General features: G+C 27.8%; 1 protein-coding gene across 4 annotated transcripts in view; it reads right to left on the bottom strand.

Moving 5' to 3' along the window:
• Positions 1–3,573: 3,573 nt before the first annotated feature.
• The window catches only part of LOC129616314 (sodium/potassium/calcium exchanger Nckx30C), a 74,588-nt gene continuing 54,939 nt past the window's right edge, over positions 3,574–23,222 (bottom strand). For all 4 annotated transcript variants that reach the window (XM_055531920.1, XM_055531924.1, XM_055531923.1 and 1 more), the window contains 4 exons: positions 14,275–14,459; positions 10,968–11,225; positions 10,779–10,915; positions 3,574–6,685 (listed from right to left, as the gene is read on the bottom strand). In XM_055531920.1, coding sequence (XP_055387895.1) covers positions 6,445–6,685; positions 10,779–10,915; positions 10,968–11,225; positions 14,275–14,459 — 821 coding nt within the window. In that variant the 3' untranslated portion in view covers positions 3,574–6,444. The remainder of the gene's footprint in view (positions 6,686–10,778; positions 10,916–10,967; positions 11,226–14,274; positions 14,460–23,222) is intronic.

The following is a 23,222-nucleotide window of genomic DNA, read 5'->3' as shown; positions in this document are numbered from 1 at the left end:
CATTTCAATATTTCTAATTTAAGTATCAGCAAATCTAATCACCCGATAATTTAAGAAAGAAAATAAATTATATGCTCGTGTGAATTATTATATGCGTGTGAATTAGAAGTGAGTTAACTTTTTTTTTATTTAAAAAATAGTTTTGTATCAATGTTAATCTATGAGTTGATATATGCTAAAAAAACTTGTCTAACTATAATCAAGAAATAATAAAATAAAAATTTTATTTTATAAATTTAATAAACAAAATATTAGGTTTTAAATTTAATTTTAAATAATTGGTTTTAAATTTTTAAATTTAAAATTGCCTCAATTTCCCTGTGTGAAAGTGAATAATACTGATATTGCTAACTAATCGGATTAATGGGAAACATTTTTGTAAAAAGTTATAGAATACATGTGCGATAATTGATCACAAATATTTGTGATTTTTAATTTTTGTTTTATAGTGAAATAATTCATTACTTTTCAACTTAAATCTTCAATATTACCTAAGAAAAAAGGTAATATTTTACCAAAGATTCTTAGTTTAGTTGCCTAAGAAAATAGTTACTTTTCAAGTTTTTTAATCAAATTACCGAAGAAAAAAGGTATTTTTTACCAAAGCATTTTAGTTAAGTTACCTAAGAAAATAGGTAATACCAAGAAAGGTGACCAATAGGTAGTACCAAAGAAATTTAGGTGATTCACCTAAGAAAATGGTTAATAAATTACCGATGTTTCTTAGGTATATTGCCAAAGTTTAATGTTGATTTTTACCAAAGTTTTTAGGAAAAATTAACTTAGACTTAGTTTAGGTTTTACCTTAGACAAAGTTAAACTACCTAAGAATTTCGGTGCATACGTCAGCCATTTTATGACGTCAGCAAGTATTACCTAAGTTTAAGTTAAAAATCTTAGGTAAAATTTTTGTAGCCACTTAGGTAATTCGCTTAGATGATATAACAAAGTTTGATTTTCTACTTTAACGAAGAAGCTAAGTTAAAGTAACATATAACTTGGTTAAATTTTAAAATTTTTTTTTACCTAAGTTTTCTTAGCTATATTAGCAAAGATCTAAGTTGGCTAGTCTATAAATTTCTTAGGTGTGTTATACTCGATTCTTAGGTGATTTTACGTAAGTTTTTCGTTCAGTGATATTATCTATGATTGAGTTAACAAAAGTTTTTTGAAAAATTTTAATAGTCGCAATCGAATATATTTTTCTCTTGCAAGCAACATGATGGGTCACATTTTGAAGTTAAGTAGGCCACATGCTGCCCATGGGCCGCATTTTTCCGGCGACTGGGAATTAAAAATGGCTAAAATTTTTGTTTGGAACTAATTATCAAATCTTAACGGCTTCCGAATATAGGAATTTTAACAAATTTTCGCGACATTTTTACACGCCAGGGCTTTTTTTCAACATACCACTTGATTATGTGTTTTATGTAATTTCGGAATACATATTTTATTTTTGAACTTTAGAAAAAATCAAATGCTTGCAAGCTTTTTTGATTTAAGTAATTAAATATGTCTGTGTTAGTAAGTAAAATAAAGATTTATAATTTACATTAATTAAATTTTTTCTTTTGTTCGAAATATTTAGTATAAAACCAAAGTGAAAAAATAATACTAAAGTTTTTTATGTAAATATGTTATGTAGTTGCAAAAAAAAGGGAATTTAAAAACTTTTTTTTAACACAATTGTTTTATGTATTTACTATTTTTGCTTTACTTAAAATGTTTTGTTACCTATATTTTATTATTCTAGTTTGTAAGAACCTGAAATTTAATTTTACTTTATTTATTATTTAAATGAAATTAAGTAAATTATGTATATATTTTGTATTTGATCATTTTATTTCTCAAACATCCCAAATTATAAAAATACATTTCTTATAAAATACATTTCTTAACAAAAAGTACGATGATCAATTTCCAATACACCGTGTGAATACATTAGTAAATTGCGTATTCTGGAGTCTCGCACAGCAATTAAAAACGTTCCAATCAGTATAAACCGATTGAATTATATCCTGCACCTTTCGTTGTTGTATAGCAATTAATCGAACTTGTGAAACCATTCCATAGAAACTTCACGGATATGTCTGACCTATAATTGGACACACGACTGCCAAGTTTCATGAGTATAACTTTCTTATTTTTCCAAATATTTAAAATTTCTTTTGGAGTTGTATGGCGGTCACCCGAACTGGTGCAGCTGTCCGATCAAAATTTTTAGAGCATGTGTAGAATATACTTTGACACACGTATGCAAAAATTTTATATTTACTTCTGTGTTAGTTTTTAAAATATTTAAAATAAACTCTTTGAGTTGCAGCTACCCGAACCCGTTCTCTGAATTACAATAGCGTTCGTCCTTGGCACAAAAGAAACAACTCGTTCTTTATTCGTTTTTAAGTTATCGTGCGATCGGACGGACGGACGGACAAGTCTAAATTAATGTAGAATTTTACGCTAAACAAGAATATATATATGTCCAAACCGCAGATGACTCCTTCAAGTAGTTACAAACTCCATACCAAAGTTAATATACCCTTCACAAAGTGTAGGGTTTTCTTTGTACCGACCGTATTGTGTATACAATAGGTAGGTTATGTGATGGCAACAAATTTTGCATATCGAGTTTTCAGTGGGAATGCACTTCTTCATAGTAGAGAAATGTAAGTAAACTATTTTTAGCAACCTGTCGGTCTGTCGATCTGTCAGTCTGTCGGCCTGTCGGTCTGTCGGTCTGTGTGTGCACGCGTGTATCTCTAGTTCGGCTGAACAGATTTTGATGAAATTTTATATGTAAGTTTATTTCGACCATGGCACGGATTGTTCAACTTTTGGGATATATCAGGCCTCGCGAACTGCACTTTTTAGCGGGCCCGTTTTACATTTTTGACCGTTTTAAAGAAAATATTCAACCGATTTGCTTGAAATTTTATATATAAGCTCAACTCGACCGTCCGCAAAACTTCCTAACTTTTGGAAGAAATCAGGTGTCAGCAACTAGACACTTACTACGGGCCAAATATACATTTTTGCGTATATAAAGAGAAATAATCAACCGATTTCATTGAAATTTAATATATAAATTCTTCGTACTAAAACAATTAACATATAAATTTCTTGTCCGATTTTACATTTTGCACCATATCTACGGAACGAATTGATGGAATTTCTTGAAATTTGATATTTGAGTTCTGGTTGTTACCGAAAGTAACTGGTGGGCATTTCAGGGAATTCGGGTAAAACAAAGCGAAATTATACTAGGAGCCAAATTTACATTTTTCTAGGTATGTTAACTATAAAGTCTCAAAATTGGAAATAAGTATTTAACAGACATTTTTATAATATTCTGTAACATTTACCCCTAACTAGACAACACATTCCGGTCGGTTATGTGCTGACCACATCAGATTTTTTGGACTCGCAATAGCAGCGACTTTTGCCTGGCGAATTTTTTTTTTCCTTATGCTTAGACTATTTATTCGCTTTAGCAATCATAATTACCTTAAGACCTTATAAAATTGTGGGTTTAAATTTCATTATTAATATATTTGATTAAAACTAAAATTATATTGTTAAATTTTATGGTTTATTATACTTTGTATTAATAGGATATAAATTTACAATTTTTATATATATATGTATATTAAAAGTGAGTTTAGGATTTCCAAAATATTATAATTTACAACATTAAAATAATACATTCGATATAAAAAAATCAAAATTTTGCCACTTTAATATTTTCCTTGATATTTTCAATTAACTTTCTAGGTTGTTCATTTTTTTTTTTGTTTTTTTTTTTGTTAAGAAAATATAATAACGGGAACATTTTATTTGCTTATTAACCAAATATCTTTGAAATTTATATATGAAAAATGTTTGTAATAAAAAATGCTTAACTACAAACAAGAGTAAAGTGCTATAGGATTGAAACGTTATAATTACCAAAATGAAGATATTTTATTTGTTCTCAATTTAAATTTCTAATAAAATCTAATACTCGTTGATGCGAACGATCAATTAATATCCTATATAAAATTTTTTTAGCCGTAGACTGCGACTAGTAGTGAAACCAAAAATGATTTTTATATATGTATGTATAACTATAGTTTTTTAAATTTCCATTAAGAAATGTCCAGATTTTTTTTTAAAGATTACTTTTAATTATAATAATTTGCTTCTCATGTTGATAGTGATAAATATTTTAAATATAATTTATAGCCTAACATATTTTAAATGTAAAGCGAAATACGATTTTTATACAATTTAATCTGTTTTACATATGTATATATATATTTATATTTTATGTACGAAACTTACATTGAAGTTTATATGAATGTATGTACATATATGCATATGCATGTATATATAAATTTTTATAATGCTAATTAACAAATGCTTTTTGTATAATGCATATTACCTAAATTTATGCGACGACTTTTGCATCAACATACATTTCAAACGTCAGCCAAGCAAAAGCCGTCGTTTATAAACGACTATTAATAATAAAATCATATACCTTTTTGCATGTATATATATGTATAGTTATATCTTTATAAGCAAGTATATATCTATGAGAATTTAAAATATATATTAATATAATTTATATAATAATTCACATACAATTAAAGGTTCTTTTTCTTTGTATAAGTACATACATTGGCTTTATTTTTCAAAATAACAACATATACATACATATGTACTTTGATCTGAATTCATATACCTACTTTTTTATAAATATATGTACATATATGCTTATATTCTTATAATTGTTTCGAATATATACTATTAATTACATTACTATTAATGAAATGTGACATTTTTTTGTTTATTTTTCGTTATTGCTTCTTATCGAAAATTTCTAAATTTTTATAACATTTATAGTTCCTATAATTGCTTACGTAAATTTCTATTATAACTTTGAACTGTGCAATTTCTAAAAATTACATAACATATTATCATATACATAAACATACATATGTATGTTAACAGATTTGATAAGTACATATTTTATATCTATATTACATGCTTGTATAGAAGTACTGATATATATACATACATACATTCATATATATTAATTACAAAATTATTTATACAGATATAATATGTATGTACATTTGCGGATGTTTTTTAGATTTTGTAATCTAAACATTTCAAAGCCGGTAAATATTTCACACAGACATATTATAAATATTAGCGTAGACATTTTGTATATTTTATATATTAAAATAAACTATGGACTTATTCATATTTTGTTTCCGTAACATTTTAATATGACTTCCTTCGTTTGAGTCATTTTGCGTATAAAATAATATAATACAATTGAATATACATATGTATGTATGTATGTTTTACTTAAAGTTAAATGACCATAAAGGTTTATTTTGTACGTTCCTACAAAGAGCCCACGCGATTTCTTTCAATTTCAAAAGCTTTTTCCAAGTGGTTTTTTATTCTTTGGTAAAAATCTCAAGCACCCTGTTAGAAATATTTATGAATTTTGCATTGATTAATATTTTCTATTAGTAAAAATAGCAAATCTGTAAATTCTGTACATTATTTTAAAACATAAAAGAAGCACAATTTAAAACAATTGCATATGTATATATTACATATGTTCTTATATATATACACGTACATATATTTCATTAATAATGATTATGTATATTCTACATTTTACGATAATACCCACATACATACATACTTACATATATGTTTATTATAAAATTCCTCACGTCTGAATTACCCTTAATCTTAAAAAATTTTACTTGAACAAATTAGAACTCGTGAATTACTTGCAGAATTATATAATAACATAGTTTTACCGCAATTTGTAGGTACATTACGTATGTGTATGTAGGTATGTATGCTTAATACACACCACATTTAACGTATTGCCAATGCACTTGAATCTATACATTTACTTTCTTCTTTCTTTGAGTGTATATAGAATAGAGGTGTTCTTTATGAATAAATCAAAGTAATTTGATTTATTTTTTAATTTATATAAAAAAAATGCAAAACAAAAATAATTTTAAAAAATATTTAACAAATATTTGCTTAAAATTTGTTTAAAACATAATTAATTTCCGTAAAACACTATGTTATGATCAATCCAAATATACATACATATGCATGTTCTTAGGTATGTGTATATGCTATCTTGATAGGATTTTTAAACTAACAAAAACATTATTTTATTTTAGTTACCTCGGAAAGACTTTGACATGTTTAGTTCACAAACAACTTTGATTTGAAATTTGAAGTAATTTTTCTATATTTTTTGCATTTTAAATTGAAATTTTTATTCTAAATATTTTATATAATCATGTACATATTATTTTCAATTTTCATATTACATTTCGAAATTCTTAACATAGTATTATTTATTATTTTTTCTAACTCAGAATAAAATTTTAACATTTTTATAATTATAATAATGATTTATACTGGACACACTATTATATTATATTCGAACATTAATGATACAGCAACAAAGACAAAATATAACAAAAACATTGTTAAACCTAATCCTTTATTCATTTTCCAACGGAAACATGCTATTGACATAACTACAAATAGTAACATCATAAACAAGATAGTGATAGAGCAAACCATGCCATGAGAGTTAACTTCGACTGGTGCTTGATATATTATACCATACAAAAGCCATGGAACTGGTAATCTAAAACAAAACAAATGAAATAACACATAATTTTGTTGTATCAAACTAGTCATTAAAATAAACAGAATTGACGTTATGTATAAATGTTATGCGAATTAAAGTCTGTCTAAATCAATTATTATAGTAGTTATTATTCCACATAATTTAAATTTTGTGGCAGCAAAAAATACACAAACACATGAATTAGTTAAAAATTAAATAAACTTGGGTGAAGCCAATTGTTTGTAATATAGTACTTTCCCTTCAACAAGTGAAAACTTTCCCTTCAAATGCTTTTAAAAGCAGAATTTTCACTACTGCTTTTAAAAGCAATCAATGCATATTACTTTTTTTAAATTATTTTCATTTATATATGTATGTACGAATGTATTTCAAAGATTGCATACATTTAGAATGCGCAATGTACGTAATATTTGAAATAAAACAAAAAAAAAATTAAAGAGACATCAACATAATGCTAGAATTTAAGGATTAATTGTGTGAGTTAAGAAAAATCATTATATTTTTTAGTGGCATGGAATTTTCTGTTAGCTTTCTGTATTAATAGAAATTTCGGAAAATTTGCAGGTTTGGAAATATAAAGTGCCAAAAGTTGAAATTTTACAAATTTCTAGGGATGATAACTTGAGAGGAGGAGGAGGTGGAAAAATTTTTTTAACGAAATTAACTGTTTATTAGTATCTAAAAGGTGCTACATTTTCAGATCCCAACAACGTGAGGTTTAGAAGAAAAATAATATCAAAAATTTGAAAAATAAATAAAGTTGGGTCAAACCAATGGTTTGTATTGTAGCACTTTTCCCTTCAACAAGTGAAAATTCTGCTTTTAAATACAGTCTATGCATACTTATCACGCTATTAAAATTATTTTCATTCATATTTAACTATTTCTAGGATTGCATATATTAAGGATGATGCATTCATGCAGTCTTTGAAATAAAGCAAAAATTAATATAAAGAGGAGTTAACATAATGATCGATTTTAAGGGTTAATTGTGTGAGTTAAGAAAAATAATTATATTTTTTAATGTCACGGAATTTACCGCTAACTTTTTATGTTTATAGAAATTTGAAAGCGTTTGCGGTTTTGGAAATATAAGGCACCAAAAATTCAAATTTTACAAATTTCTAGAGGCGATAGCTTGAGAGGGGGTGGGGATGGAAAAAAATTTTCTTCTAACGAAATGAACTATTTGTTAATGTCTATAAGCCCCCAAAATTTCGAGCTTCTACAGGCTGGGGTCTAGAAGAAAAACGAAATCAAAAATTTGGAAAAAAAAAGACTTTAAATAACGGTAAATTTGAACTGGCATTTTGTTTTTCTAAAGTTTAAATATAGTATATCGCGCTAGGGGAAGCAAGCCGCTGCCTTTATGCGTTTGCAAAATTTCAAAAAAGCTTATGGTTTCATTGCAGCAAATAGTTAAAAAAGGCCATTTTTAAGGTTTTGGGGAGGTATAACTTCTAAAGGGGGTGAGATAGGTAAAAATTTTGTTCTACGGAAATAAGTTTCTAGTAAAGATCTATGTACATACAAAATTTCAGCTTTCTATCTTCAAGGGTGTAGAAGTTTTGTAAACAGACACACGGAAAGACGGACGGACGGACGGACGGACAGAGTGAAACTAATAAGCACTTTTTTTCAAAAATTTTTTGGAAAAGTGCTAAAAAAACGGATTTTAGATGACGGTAAATTTTAGGGGCCATTTTGTTTTTCTAAAGTTCAAGTATTGTATGGTAGAAGAATAACTTCTTCAATGACTAATCTTTTAAGTCTATTGATTTTGATCTATTATTTAAATAAAATAAAGTTCAAATTAAAAACAATTGGTATACGAGTTTATGTAATAAATTCGCTCAAACACGTAAAAAATTAGAAATTTTAACGCATCCGACCTCTTTTGTCTTTCAAATATAAAAAAATTTTAATTTGAAAAAAACTGCCCTGGTATTAAAAAATACTTCCGAACTGGTTCAGTTGAGTCAACTTCGACATAATTCGTATGTTTTTCCTCAATTTATTTTCTATTGAAATCATTTTTTAGTTAAAAAAATTATGGAAGACTTTTTGTTTGCTTAATATTTTTATCTTTTATTTTCGAATATAATAAGAGAATAAAGGCACTGAATTGCTCCGTTTCATTTTCTTAACTGAAACTTCTAACTAAAATCTTAAAAATATCTTTTGGCATAATTATGCACTTTAATTATAGATCTTGTATAACTAAAAATTTTTCTTTTGCAGATTTATTGGTTAAATTATACCAGTTATATGTTTGTACATAAATGTAACCAATAACAACAAATTATTATTTCTATGCTATTTTTTTTATACTTGAAATAATTTTATAGTATATAAACAAACTTTTAACAATATTTTAGAATTTTAGACGTGCAGATTTCACAGTTTTAATTTGTACGAAATATTTTGTATCAATGTTGAAAACAGCTTAACTTTTAAGAACAAAAATTTTCTAGCAAAACAAAGGAAAAAATTCGTATTTTTGAGGGTTTATCGCACTTTATAATTTTTGTTAATAAATTTTAAATAGTGCATCGTCTTCTGTAAAGTAAAATATTGAAATCATTGAGGTACAGTTTTTCCGTTTCATTTAAACAGGGTCAAAATGAAAAATAAATGAAATTTCAATTCAATTTTTGATACAAAGAATCCTTTTAAAATATTGTATTATTTTGCATTTGAAAACTTAAAAATTTCAATGCATTTTATTATTTAACTCCATTGCTTACTTTAATAAGAAAATTTTTTGTTTTAATTTAACTGATTTGAAATTTCCTACTTGCAACTTAACAGATATGTATGTATGCATCGAAAAAATTTTGCATACACAATTACACAAGTATTTAAGCGTTAACAACGTCTAAGACGTCAAATAAATTCTGAACATAACACAACGCCAAATTTTTTTGTTGATATTTCAGAAGATTATTTAATGTGTCTGATGTGTCATAGATGCCATTTCGAAGATACCCGTAAGATTATTTTTTTTTCAGCTTCAGTTTGAAATGAGCGTCATACTTCCATCACTTGTAAAGTTATGTGAACCATGTTATTTTCAGTACATTTCCAAAAATTTGAAAATTGCTTTAATTCTGTCAGTTTGAGTTCGTCCTTCTGTCTGTGTACAAAAGTTTTACAACCTTTAAGGTTGAAAGCTTCAAGCATAAAAGCACATTTTAATGAAAATATTATTTTTTAACAACTAAATTTTTCTTGGTCACAAGGAAAAAGTCTTACAGCCTTTAAGGTAAAAAGCTGCAATGATACAAGCATATTTATTGAAAATATTATTTAGTTTTATTTTAACTAAATTTTGCTTTGCTACCTCGTTAGTATAACCAGAGTAACAAGGAGAAAGAGGGTAAAAATGAGAGAAGGGGAAATCCCGATAACTCAGAATATAACTGAATTAGAATAAGGCTACAAATGTATAGGGAATGCAATTTAGTGAGCGTTTAACCTAAGCTAATTGGTTGTAATGTATATTTAAAAACTTTTGTTTCGGCACCCTATTTAGAAACTATAATAGTAGCCTTTGATATTTTTAAAGGAACTTACTTTATATACTTTTATACTTCAATTGCAGAAGAATTTAGAATTTCAGTTGCATGCACTTAAAATTCTAAATTTAATCTTAAAAATTTTGCACATTACAGAAACTAACTTTCAAATTTTTAATATCTTACATTTTTCTGTTAAATTTTTTTCAAATTTAAAGTTTTTTGTCAACATTTAAAAAAATCTTAAAACATAGTTTAGTACTTTAAGCACACTACGATTGTCGAACGTGCTTCTTTTTTAGTGAATCGAACATAATACATTCGAAGATTTTGTAGTTTTGATTTATGGAAAATGTATTATTTTAAAATCTAAGTTAATTGAATTCTCGAAAATTCTCATTTTTACCAGTCTAGTGCTGCGGATGTCGGTTAGACACCCATGCAACACCCTTTCACTAAAGTACACCCTTTCACTTCATTTAAATTCTAAAGTAAAATTTAAAAAAGTATATATTAAAGAAGTAACGAACAGTTAAATCAGTTTTTTTTTATTTTCGTGTATAGAATCTTACCCTACTGTGACATCAAATATATTACTTCCAACAGAGCTTGAAACTGCCATATCCCCAAATCCTTTTCTAGCAACGATGACAGAAGTTATGAGATCTGGTATGGAAGTTCCAGCTGCTAAGAATGTTAATCCCATAACCTTAAAAGTAAGTGTTAAATTGTTTAAAAGTTACAAGTATTTTACTGCAAACCTCTGGTGGTATTTTAGCGGTATCCCCTACGACGTTTGCCCACCAAACCATTAAGTAAGAATACGCAGCAATCCACAAAATAGAGCCTATAAACGTCACTGGAAAGAATTTCTTTCCTTTTGGAGTCCTCGTGTCAGGTAATGTTAACCATAATGGAAATACTATGGGTGCCACCAGAAGATAGGTTATTTGCTTCCTGCCGGTATCAGGCCACGAAACATCTAACGGCTCTGGCTCCTCTTCTTCCATTTCAGCCACCTTAAAAATTCAAAACTGTCAAATTAATGTGTGTTTAAATTTTTAACAAATTATTCATCGAACAGAACATGACTTTTCAGTCATCGCAAATCAGAAAAAATAAGGTTTTATGTACTATGTACTAAGATTGAGTACTTTTAGAATATTTAAATACGTAAAGTGTTTCTAAAGCAAAATTTCTTGAGTTTATTATTTGTTTAATTAAGCGTGACCGAATATTTAAAAACAATTTGAAAAACATAGTTCATCATACTAGAAAAAACTAGACTTGAGTACTAGAAATTTATCGATTTTAATTACTTGAAATATTGTGGCATAATTAGAATCTAGCGTGGTATTCAACTAGAATTTACACCTCTTGCAACTAGAATTCGAGTGCAAAGTGTTAGATGTGGTTAGCTAGTATAGCTGGATTTTATTTAGGCATGCCTAGTACTTTTACTTTGAAATATGGTCATTAAAGCTGGAAAGTAGTTCCTGAAAAAAATTGATTTTTAGAAAAATTTTCTATTATTTTGAAATATTTTTTAATATTCAAAAATTTTATTTCATATTTATAAAGATCCAAAATGAGTATATAAATCTAACGTTGTTTTCGAGATCATAAACTGCGTTCTTCGATCCCTAATTCTGTCCGTAACTTCAAAGATTTTTTTTTTCTCATTTGGGTTCAAGTTTTGAAAGGTATCGATCTATATCAAAATATAAAATGCGAAAAGTTTGTTAAAATTTTATCATTAAAATTAGATGTGAACTTACATCAATTTTTCAACCAAATCATCCACTAATATTGGTTCAAGTCAATTATGAAACGTATACATTTTCAAACTTTTAATATTTTACATTTTCCTATGTGAGTTTTTTCGAACATAAAGATTTATCGAACATGCTACATTTGAAAATTTTGTAATTTATCGAATATTCTTTATATTAAGATCAAAGTTAGAACTGGAACCCTACGCAAATTACCTAGTTTGATAGTTTAACATAGTACAAAATGTACTACGCAAATTATCGAGTTGATTTCCGATTCGCAAATAGTTTAGCAATGTAACAAGATCTCATCGCGACAAATTTAAGCTTGCTATAACTGCAATATGAACTTGTTAAATTTTACTTGTTATAACTGAAGGTTGTATAGAAAAAAAATTAGGTCTCATCAAAATGAAGCTGGAAAGAAGCGAATAGCGCTTCTCCATTATCGTGAATAGAGATGGTTTAGCATTTTATTTTGAACGGTAACTTTAATTATTGTTAAAAAAAAATCTAATTAAATGCACTACATTTAAAAATTTTTTTCCAAATTTAATAGACTAAAATAAATGTTAATTGCCATTAAAAATAAACCATTTATTTTTGAGTTACTCTCTGAGCTTGGTAGTCGTAATAGCAATTTTTTGAATCCCTTGCAACTACATTTAGTCCCTTGCATTTTACTTAGTAGAGTAAAATTTTTATAATATTATTAATTAAATAGTTTTTGCAATTACTAACTTTGCCGATTTTTCCATTTTATTCAAAATGGGAAAACCTTGACGTAACGGTTCATCGAGTGCAAATATTGATTTGATAAAAAATTACTACTTCGTCGTTTGAAAAGTTTTACAGAATTTGATAATTTACGCAAGTGATTATTTTGACATCTGCCATAAAGTCAAGTTTGGTCTTTACTTTTAAATACTACATCTACGACTACTAGAATATTACATAGACATAGTATTACCACTTCATGCGATATTTGCATGCGATGCGACTACCAGAATATCTGTGATAATTTCGAAGTAAAATTCATAAACAAAATAGAAAGTGAATGAAAAGTACCGAAAAGTAAACTAAAGTAGCATTCTGTAACACCATTTTTGATACTTTTGCGTAGGAAAATTTTCGTAAATTTCGATTTACAGTGTCACAATTTTAGATGCGAAAATCGTTGAGAGAAAATAGCACTACGTAGTAAGTCACCTGAATTTTCAAAAATCTCCTTGCTCAGTATAAATATTTAACAATATTTTAGTTTTCTGTTTTACACCATTTCTTGTCATTAACCATAATACATACCTAATGAAAAGGAAACTAAGCTAAGAATTTTTTTTAAAATATTTGTGTTAAATTACAGACATTTTTATGTACTTCGTATAGTTGATATTAATAATGTTTTGTTGTTCTGTAAAATTTTTCTTTGACACGATAGCTATTGTCTACATCACTTTGTAAACTACAGTACATATCAAAGTAGCGATATCACTACAGTAGCGGTTCATATCAAAGCAAATGCTACCATAACATTTTTTATGCAAAAATAACAAATATTATTTAAAGTATAGTAAAGTTTAACTCTAAATAGTTAGCGATTTTTTGAATCTCTTGCAACTTCCCACAACATTTCAAAGCAATTTGCAAACATAACAAATATTATTATTAGGTATATGTCTTACAAAATAGCAAAGTTAACTTGAAGTGATATTATAACATCTCACATCGCTTTCGTGAAGCATGATTTTTAAGTCCTAAAAAATTAAGTTAGAAAATTTAGAGATAATGATATGTATATTTTAAGTTCTAGTAAATATAGTTTAAAAATTTTCAGATTTTTTGTCACGAAAATTTATGTGAGCCCTTTGACTTTTGTGACTATCTTTGCTACACCTTCAACCGTATCTGGGATAAGGGCAATAAGTTTTTTATGTGTTGAATTATTATAGTTATGTGATTGAGGGCTTGTATCAAAAACCAAATCTTTTTAGAGCTTTAAGATAATAATATAATAACTAATTTTTGTAAGTTTTCTTCAGCTTATCAAAAGACCCAAACTTTTCATAATTCTTATTACGGTATAATAAGAAATAATGATTTCTGTAAATTAATCGTAAAATCAAAGGAGAATTAATTTAAGAAATAATCAAAATAAAAATTATTTAAAAATCACAACGTTCATTGTTATCAAAAAAACTAAATAATAGATGATCATGTAACATAATCTGTAAATGATATATATAAAATACATAATTATCAAAAATTACGATAAACAATAACAATAAAAAATTCTTACCGGCTCGGCTATAGTAGTGATTTTCCCATTCGGACGTTCATTCGCTAGTGTTGTTTCTTTCAAGCTAACCTTAACATGATTTGCTGCAGAAGTGGTCGCTTCACCTCTTTGTGGTTTTGTTGCATCTAGTAGTACTTTCAACGAAGCAATTGCATGTAATTGAGTAGCTTTTTCATCAACTTTTCCTAAAATTATAGTAAAATATTTTTTTTAAATCTAAAATATGATGTGAATAAAATAATAAAATACATTTAAGATAAAATCCGTGTTTTCGGTGTTATAAATTGGATAAATTAACATAAAAATATTTTAAATCAAATAGAGAGCAAAAATTATTTTTTACATTAGCAAAAAATATTTTTTATATGCACATATTTTATCTCTATTATAAAAAATATGCGCATATTAGATTCATGTGCACACAAAAATATTGTTTGTAATTAATCGCCACCTATGCATTTTAGCTTTTTCGTGCTGATAGTAAGAATAGTAGTCTAGTATAATGAAAGTGATACCCAAATTCCCTGCAAAGTTTACCAGTTGGTTTTGGTAAGAACTAGAACCCAAGTATCCAATTTCAAGAAATTGCATTAATCCGTTCCGTAGATATGGTAGAAAATGTAAAATCGGCTCCCCAGCTGGGTTTCTGAGCCCTGGCCTTACCAAAAATCTTGTAAGTTAATTGTTTTAACATCCCGAATTTCCAGGGAATTAGTTGATTATTTCTCTTTATATGAGCAAAAATGTAAAATCCGCCAGCAAAAAGGTTCAGTTTCCGAGACCTGATATATGCCAGACTTGATGAAAAGCTCATCAAGCCGTGCTATGGTCGAAATAAACTTACATATAAAATTTCATCAAAATCGGTTCAGCCGAACTTGAGACATACGCGTGCACACACAGACAGGTTGCTAAACATAGTTTATTTGCACGTCTCTACCATGGAGAAGTGCGTTAACACTAAAAACTCAATATGCAAAATTTGTTGCCATCACATAACCACCCTTATTGTGAGCAATGCGGTCGGTGTAAAGGTTTATGCCAAAAAAAGTAAAGAAGTGTTTCTTTATCCTTTCGGATTATTTTAAACCGTTTAAAAATTGATTTTGATATTCAAAAGATTTTCGATATGCAAAATAAATCACAAATTGTCGAAATTAAGTTGATAAAACTGTACCTGTGTATATACAAACATAATATTTTATTCTTAATAATATAAAAAATGTTCATGAAAAAAAAATCAGTTACACAAAACACTAAGTATTGGTCTACATATATCTTCCTTGTTCTTATTTGTAAAAGTTTAACGCAATAAAATAACGCTTTGTTATTAAATTTTGTCCAAACGAGAAAAAATAGAGTTGTCCGTGTCAATTCTGTGGAACCCGTACGAATTTGTAATCCTATGTGCGAGTAAATATACCATAGCTGACTATGGAACAGACTATGACTTTAAATTGTCTTATCACCTTATTAATTTATGCAAAATTTCAGTACTGTGTTTTCAATATTTTCTAAGATATGACCAAACTACTATTGAAGTGAAATATCGCTTGTGTGAAATTTCAATATCAGAGCTTTTTATAGTTTCTGAGGTATAGCCCAACAACTTTTAAAAATGTATGGCAGCTACCAGAAGGTGCCAAGCAATTTCCTTGAGATTTATCAAACACATTGGCCCTACATATATATTTGGTTGTGTGAAATTTCAATGCCACAGCTCTTGCAGTTTCTGAGCTATAGCCAAATAACTTTTGATTGTTATGCAATTACTAGAAGAAGCCAAGCAATTTCAAAGGCTTTTATCAAACACACTGGCCCTCCTAATATATTCGTTTGCCCCAAATTTCAATACCACAGAAAGATTTACAAAAGAAAAGATATAAACAAAAGGCATAAACAAAATAATATTTTTATTCAAATATGTATGGATTAGGATATAGCATTTTAAAATTTTTCGCTCGAACAATAAAAATGAAATTTAAAGTTTGAAATATATAATTTAAAGTATGAAATAATCATACATACATAAATGAAAATGAAATTTTAAGTACATACGTGTATGTATATTTTTTTAAAGCTTGTTGACGAAACAAAATACTCAAAACAATAATAAATGAAGCATTAATATTCAGATCTCACAAAACGCCTTATGTCTTTGATAAAAGCTGACATTTATTTAAGCTTATTTCGATTTTTCGAAATCAAAATATGTGAGATCATTATGTTTTCGATATTGTTTATATCTCGGTTTATGTTACAAATAATATAAAATATCCTTTATTTCTTGGTTTATGTTTCTAATTATAAAAAGTATAAAAGAAAAACGTGATTTTGGTATACAAAAAAATTTTCACAAAATCTTAAAATAGAGCTATTTCGCGGCTAAAAAGTTCCAATGTTAGATTTTTCTGGGACCCTAGAGACAAAACCCTACTTAATGCCTTTTGTCCCATCTCTCTAGTCCTTCTAGAAATACTTCTAGAAGAGATTGGTCTCTATCAACACTCGCTTGTACACATATAATTATATCACAAAGCAAGATTTTTATTATGCTGAGCTTGCGTCCTGTTAACACACGTTCGCATACATTATATATAAATTGCTTCATATAATGCCATATATATCTAGCAGGCCACCAACGTCACAGCGGGAAATAAATTCCAAAATTATATGGAGTTTAAATGGAAGGGGTGCCGGAATTCGCTTGTGTAAAGGAAATTGATATTTTTGGCTCTACTTATTTTTTTAAATTTAAAATAAATCTTTGGAAATTAAATTAAATTTAAAATAATTTCAAAAAAACAGTTTGGTAAATTCTATCTGAAAAATGAATTTAAAAAATATTGAAATTTTTAGCCCATATAACTTTTCTTGTCTTCCAAATGGAAGAGTACTGAATTACAGAGAAAAAGTTTTTATTAAGAAATAGAATTCAAAAATAAATTGAAAAAAAAAACAAAAAAATTAATATTATAGTGTAGATGGCTTTTAAAACTATAAGAAATGAAATGAGAGTTACAAAGAATATTCAAAAATTTCAAAAAAAAAATATAAAAAATATTTAAATCGGTATAGTTCGAAAATATAAAACATTAAAAATTGTTTATTCAATTTTTCCCAATTAAAAATTTCGATAAATATTGAGCTTGGTGGCCTGATAGATATATATGGCATTAGTTTCGAATGTGTAAAATTTTAATTTTTCTAAGATGGCACCCGCTCACCAAACAGAAAAACACATTATTATAATGCAATACTTTTTCTATATATACTATTGTATTAGTATATAGAAAAAGTATTGCATGAAAAAAAACAAAAATGTAGAATGCGAACAGAAAAAAAAATAGAAAAAGAGAATTAGACCAGTATTTCAATGAAATACTTTAATAATGAAATACATAGTTTGATACTGCGATTGTGTATACCTATATTTTTTTTGTTTAATTACAAAAAGTTTTGAATGAATTTCAAAATTATATAATTATTATGAATTTCTACTGAACTGTTATGAAATACAGAATTAAATATAAATTCGTAATATCTACTATCTGCTTAGGTAATATTAAATTAAAAAAATTTTGTTTAAGAATCAAGTTAAGAATTTTATGTTGAATTGACGTTGCGTATTTCACACAAAAATAAAAATAAAACAAGTAAAAACGTTTCAGTCGGTATGAACCGATTGAATTATACCCTGCACCTTTCATTGTTGTATAGCAATTACTCAAACCTGTGAAACCATTCTATAGAAACTTCACGGATATGTCTGACCTATAACTGAACACACAACTACCAAGTTTCATGAATCTGACTTTATTATTTTTCCAAATATTTAAAATTAGTTTTTGGAGTTGTATGGCAGGTACCCGAACCTGCCAAGCAATTCCACTAAAACTTCGCTAATATATCTGACGTATAATTGGACACACAACTGCCAAGTTTCATGAATCTAACTTTATTACATTTCCAAATATTTAAAATAAGCTTTTGGACTTGTATGGGGCCACTCGAACCTGTCAAGCAATTCCACCAAAACTTCAGAAATATCTTTGACCTATAATTGGACACACAACTGCCCAGTTTCATGAATCTGTCTTTATTATTTTTCCAAATATTTAAAATTAGCTTTTGGAGTTGTATGGCAGGTACCCGAACCTGGCAAGCAATTTCACTAAAACTTCGCAAATATATCTGATCTATAATTGGACACACAACTGCCAAGTTTCATGGATCTAATTTTTTTATTTTTTCAAATATTTAAAGTAAGCTTTAGGACTTGTATGGGAGCTACTCGAACCTGTCAAGCAATTCCACCAAAACTTCAGAAATATCTTTGACCTATAATTGGACACACAACTGCCAAGTTTCATGAATCTGATTTTATTATTTTTCCAAATATTTAAAATAAGCTTTTGGACTTGTATGGGAGCCACTCGAACCTGTCAAGCAATTCCACCAGAACTTCAGAAATATCTTTGACCTACAATTGGAAACACGACTGCCGCGTTTCATGAATCTGACTTTATTATTTTGGCGAATATAAAAAATTTGCTTTTGGAGTTGTATGGCAGCCACCCGAACCGGTGCAGCTATCTCATTAAAATTTTAAGAGCATGTGTAGAATATAATTGGACACATGTATACAAAATTTTATATTTGTACCTTTATTAGTTTTTGAAATAATTAAAATAAACTCTTTGAGTTGTATGGCAGCTACCCGAACGTGTTGTCCGAATTGGTTCAATAACAATAGGGTTCGTCCTTGGCACAAAAGAAGCAACTTGTGAAAGGTTGGTGTCGATTGCATTATTCGTTTTTGAGTTATCGTGCGATCGGACGGACGGCTTATCATCAGCTCATGTAGGTAAAAAATATAATGAAAAATGTTAAAACTTATACATAAACTTATTTTTTAAATCAAAAATTTTAATATAAAATTGCAAAATTGTAATATAAATTTAATATTACGAATAAAAGTTTACAAGGATTGAGTTTTCTATTCAAAATATAAGATTTTGCAATGTACAATAATTTAAGTATATGTACATATATGTATGTATGTAAGTAAATATATTTTTACTTTTATTCAAATAAGTTTTGAAAAAGTTAAATTAATATTATTTTTTAGAACCGTTTATAGTTTAGTTTCACTTACGCCGAAAAGTAAATTTTTGGTTGTTAAAACTAAAAAATCAAGTTTAAATGATTGAAATAAATCTGATCATAAATACTTAAAAGATAATTAATTAAATGACCTTGTTGTTGAATTTATAAAACAAAAAGCTGAACCTTTAGTCTCAGATTTTAATTCGATAATTAATCCTGCATTCAGCATGATAAGGTTGCAAGAAAGTGATTTATGATGCACAATGTACAATACTTATTACATTTTCTTTACAGTATTAAAAGCGATGGAATGGTCGAAAAGGGGGGCACACTTTTTTGAAACCTGTTGGGGCGCCGAATAAATCAGGATCGGACTTGTTCGAATTTAAGGTTGTTTTTAATTTTTTAACTATTTATTGCAGTAAATGAAACCATAAGCATTTTTCAAATTTTGCATATAGATACACATAGACATAAAGATATAGACTATGTACATAGACTGTATTTAAAAGCAGTATTTTCACTAATTGTTGAAGGGAAAAGTGCTACAATACAAACCATTGGTTTGACCCAACTTTATTTATTTCTAGTCTTCTAACAAAAAAATTGACTAAAATTAAAGACCACGCCGAAACATTTTACAATTTCATTTCATCACAATCGAGTTTTTTAGTATCAAAAATCGTTTTATATGCGAAAATACAAAAAAATTATGGCAAGTATAAAAAAATTGTTTTTTAAGGTAGTTTTGCAGCCAGATCAACACCTTGGTAGCTCTTACGGATATTTTTCACACAGAATTTTTTCAAAGAAATTTTTTCTTAACGTTTTAAATCCAATCTGAACGTCCGAGCTCCCTCCAGTCTTCCACATGAATAATTTGTTTCCTAAATAACTCCAAGTAACCTCGAGGGTTTTAACATCAATTCAGAATCATGTATATTTCAGATTTACACAAACACATAATTTTGAATTTGCGAGTTTTTTGATAAGAATAATACTAAGAATATTATATCTAATTTTGTTATGCAGAGTCCCTTGAATTTCTTTTTTTGACTTCAAACATCTATAAATTATGGAAAGAAATCTGCATGAAGTCTAGGAAAATCTATATGACTTTATTTCATATTTCTGTATATTCCACTTATTATGATTAAATTTGATATAAAATTTTAACAAGCATATTTATTAAGGAGTTATAAATTTTATATGTTACACCAAGATACCATAATTTGCAGCACTATAATAAGATACATAATTTGAGAAGCATAAAGGTAATTTAAAGCAATACAGTAAAAAATATCGCCTCAGTTGTAACAGAAACAATTTTATAGACTTCGAAATTCATACAAAAAACGTGAACATTTTATTTTTTACTTTTCAGTTTTTTAAATTCTACTTTTCAGTCTTTACAAATTTCTTGGATTCCTTTTTTTCAAAAGGAATATTTCACTATGTTTTTTATACCCTGCACTTCGTGAAGGGTTATGAAATTCATTAAAATAATAAAGTCAGATTCATGAAACTTGGCAGCCGTGTGTTCAATTATACGTCAGACATATTCTTGAAGTTTTGGTTGAATTGTAAGACAGGTTCGGGTAGCTGCCATACAACTGTAAAAGCTAATTTTAGATATTTAAAAAAATAACTAAGTCAGATTTAAAGAACTACCAAGAAACTTGGTAGTTCTGTTTCCAAGTATACGTCAGATATATATCTGAAGTTTTGGTGGAATTGCTTGACAGGTTCGGGTACTCAGTATACAACTCCGAAAGCTAATTTCAAATATTTGAAAAAATAATAAAGTCAGATTCATGAAACTTAGCTGTCGTGTGTCCAATTATAGGTCAAATATATTCTTAAAGTTTTGATTGAATTGCTTGACGGGTTCGGGTATCTGCCATAAAAGTTCAAAAGCTAATTTTAAATATTTGAAAAAATAATAAAGTAAGATTCATAAAACTTGGCAGTCGTATGCCCAATTATAGGTCAGACATGTCAGTGAAGTTTATATAGAATGATTTTACAGGTTCGAGTAATTGCTATACAAGAATGAAAAGTGCATTCAATCGGTTTATACTGACTGAAACGTTTTTACTTGTTTTTATTATTAAAAGTACCGATTGCGTTATTATGTACACATTTTGTCATAGTTTGTGAGACTCACACATAGATATTTGTTTTTTATGAACAAAATAAATTATTTGCAAATCGAAGAAATTTCTTATTAAAAGTAGCTAATGAAATTAATAAAGTTGTTTAAAACTTTAAATTGTTTTGTAAAGTAGCAATTTTCGAAGTAAGGATGTTGCTTTAAAAAAATTAGAGGCGTTAACATATCGCTCGAATTCAAGGGCGACGGGTTGGAAAAATATTACAACCTCTTTTATATAGAAGAAAACCGATATCAAAAATTTGAAAAGGAACGGGCTTTAGATAGCGGTTAATTTTAGCGGGCACTTCTTTTTAATAAGTCTTCATAACTGAATGCTCTGCCGCTGTAAAAAATGCCAGCCGCAACTTTTTTGAATTTGAATGTTTATGGTTTCTTTAAAATGACTCTTTTTTTATAACTTTTAGAGGGAAGGGAGAGATAGCTAAAATTTTTCTACGGAAGCAAGTTTTTAGTAAAGATTCATTTATATGCATATTATGAAATTTCAGCTTCCTTTTTTCAGCACGTACAAGTTTTGCAAACGGATACACTGACAGAGGCAAACTATAAACGCTTATTTTCAAAATTTTTAACGAGCAAATATCGTTAGCATCAAGTTCATCAACATAATTTTTAGCACTTTTCCAAAAATTTTTTGAAAAAAAGTGCTTATTAATTTCACTCTGTCCGTTCGTCCGTCCGTCCGTGTCGTTACAAAACTTCTACACCCTTGAAGATAGAAAGGTGAAATTTAATACATTCATAGATCTTTATTAGAAACTTATTGTTTAGAAGAAAATTTTTACGTATCTTCCTCCTTCTAGAAGTTATACTATCAATCCTAGAAATAGTTTCGTATATGAATGAAAATAATTTTAATAGTGTGATTGGTATAGCATTTTATCATCCCTCTTTAGCATTTTTCCAAAAAAAATTTTTAAAAAAAGTGCTTATTAGTTTCACTCTGTCTGCCTGTCCGTCTGACCGTCCGCCCGTCTGTCCCTCTGTCCGTCTGTTAGTGTGTCTGTTTACAAAACTTCTACAACCTTGAAAATAGAAAGCTAAAATTTTATATGTACATAGATCTTTACCAGAAACTTATTTTCATAGAACAAAATTTTTACCTATCTCTCCCCCTTCGAACTGTTATACCCCCTAAAACCCTAAGAATGGTATATTTTAACCACTTATTGCAGTGAAACCATAAGCATTTTTCAAATTTTGTAAAAGCAGAAAAATAGTAGCTGGCTTCTTCCTTTGCGGCATACAATTTTTGAACTTTAGAAAAACAAAATGGCCGGTAAAATTTGCCGTTATCTAAAACCCATTTTTCCCAAATTTTCTATACCGTTTTTCTTCTACACCGTACGTTACAGGAGTCTGAAATTTAAGCAGCTCTTAGATATTCATAAATAGTCTATTTCGTTAGATCATTTTTTCCATCTCTACCCCTCTCAAGTTATCAGCTCTCGAAATTTGAAAATTTGAAGATTTGGCATCCTTTATTTCCGAAACTTCAAGCTTTTTCAAATTTCTATGAACGCTGAAAGCTAACGGTAAATTTCATGCCATTAAAAAAGAGAATTTTTTTTTCTTAACTCTTACAACCTTCTTTAAATTTATTTTTGCTGTAATTCAAACATTGCATAAATTGTTCATCCTAAATATATGCAATCCTAGAAAT

Source organism: Condylostylus longicornis, unplaced genomic scaffold (genome assembly GCF_029603195.1).
Source record: "Condylostylus longicornis isolate FDR11 unplaced genomic scaffold, ASM2960319v2 ptg000179l, whole genome shotgun sequence".
Classification (NCBI taxonomy): Eukaryota; Metazoa; Arthropoda; class Insecta; order Diptera; family Dolichopodidae; genus Condylostylus; species Condylostylus longicornis.
This window is presented reverse-complemented; position numbering and strand designations above follow the sequence as displayed.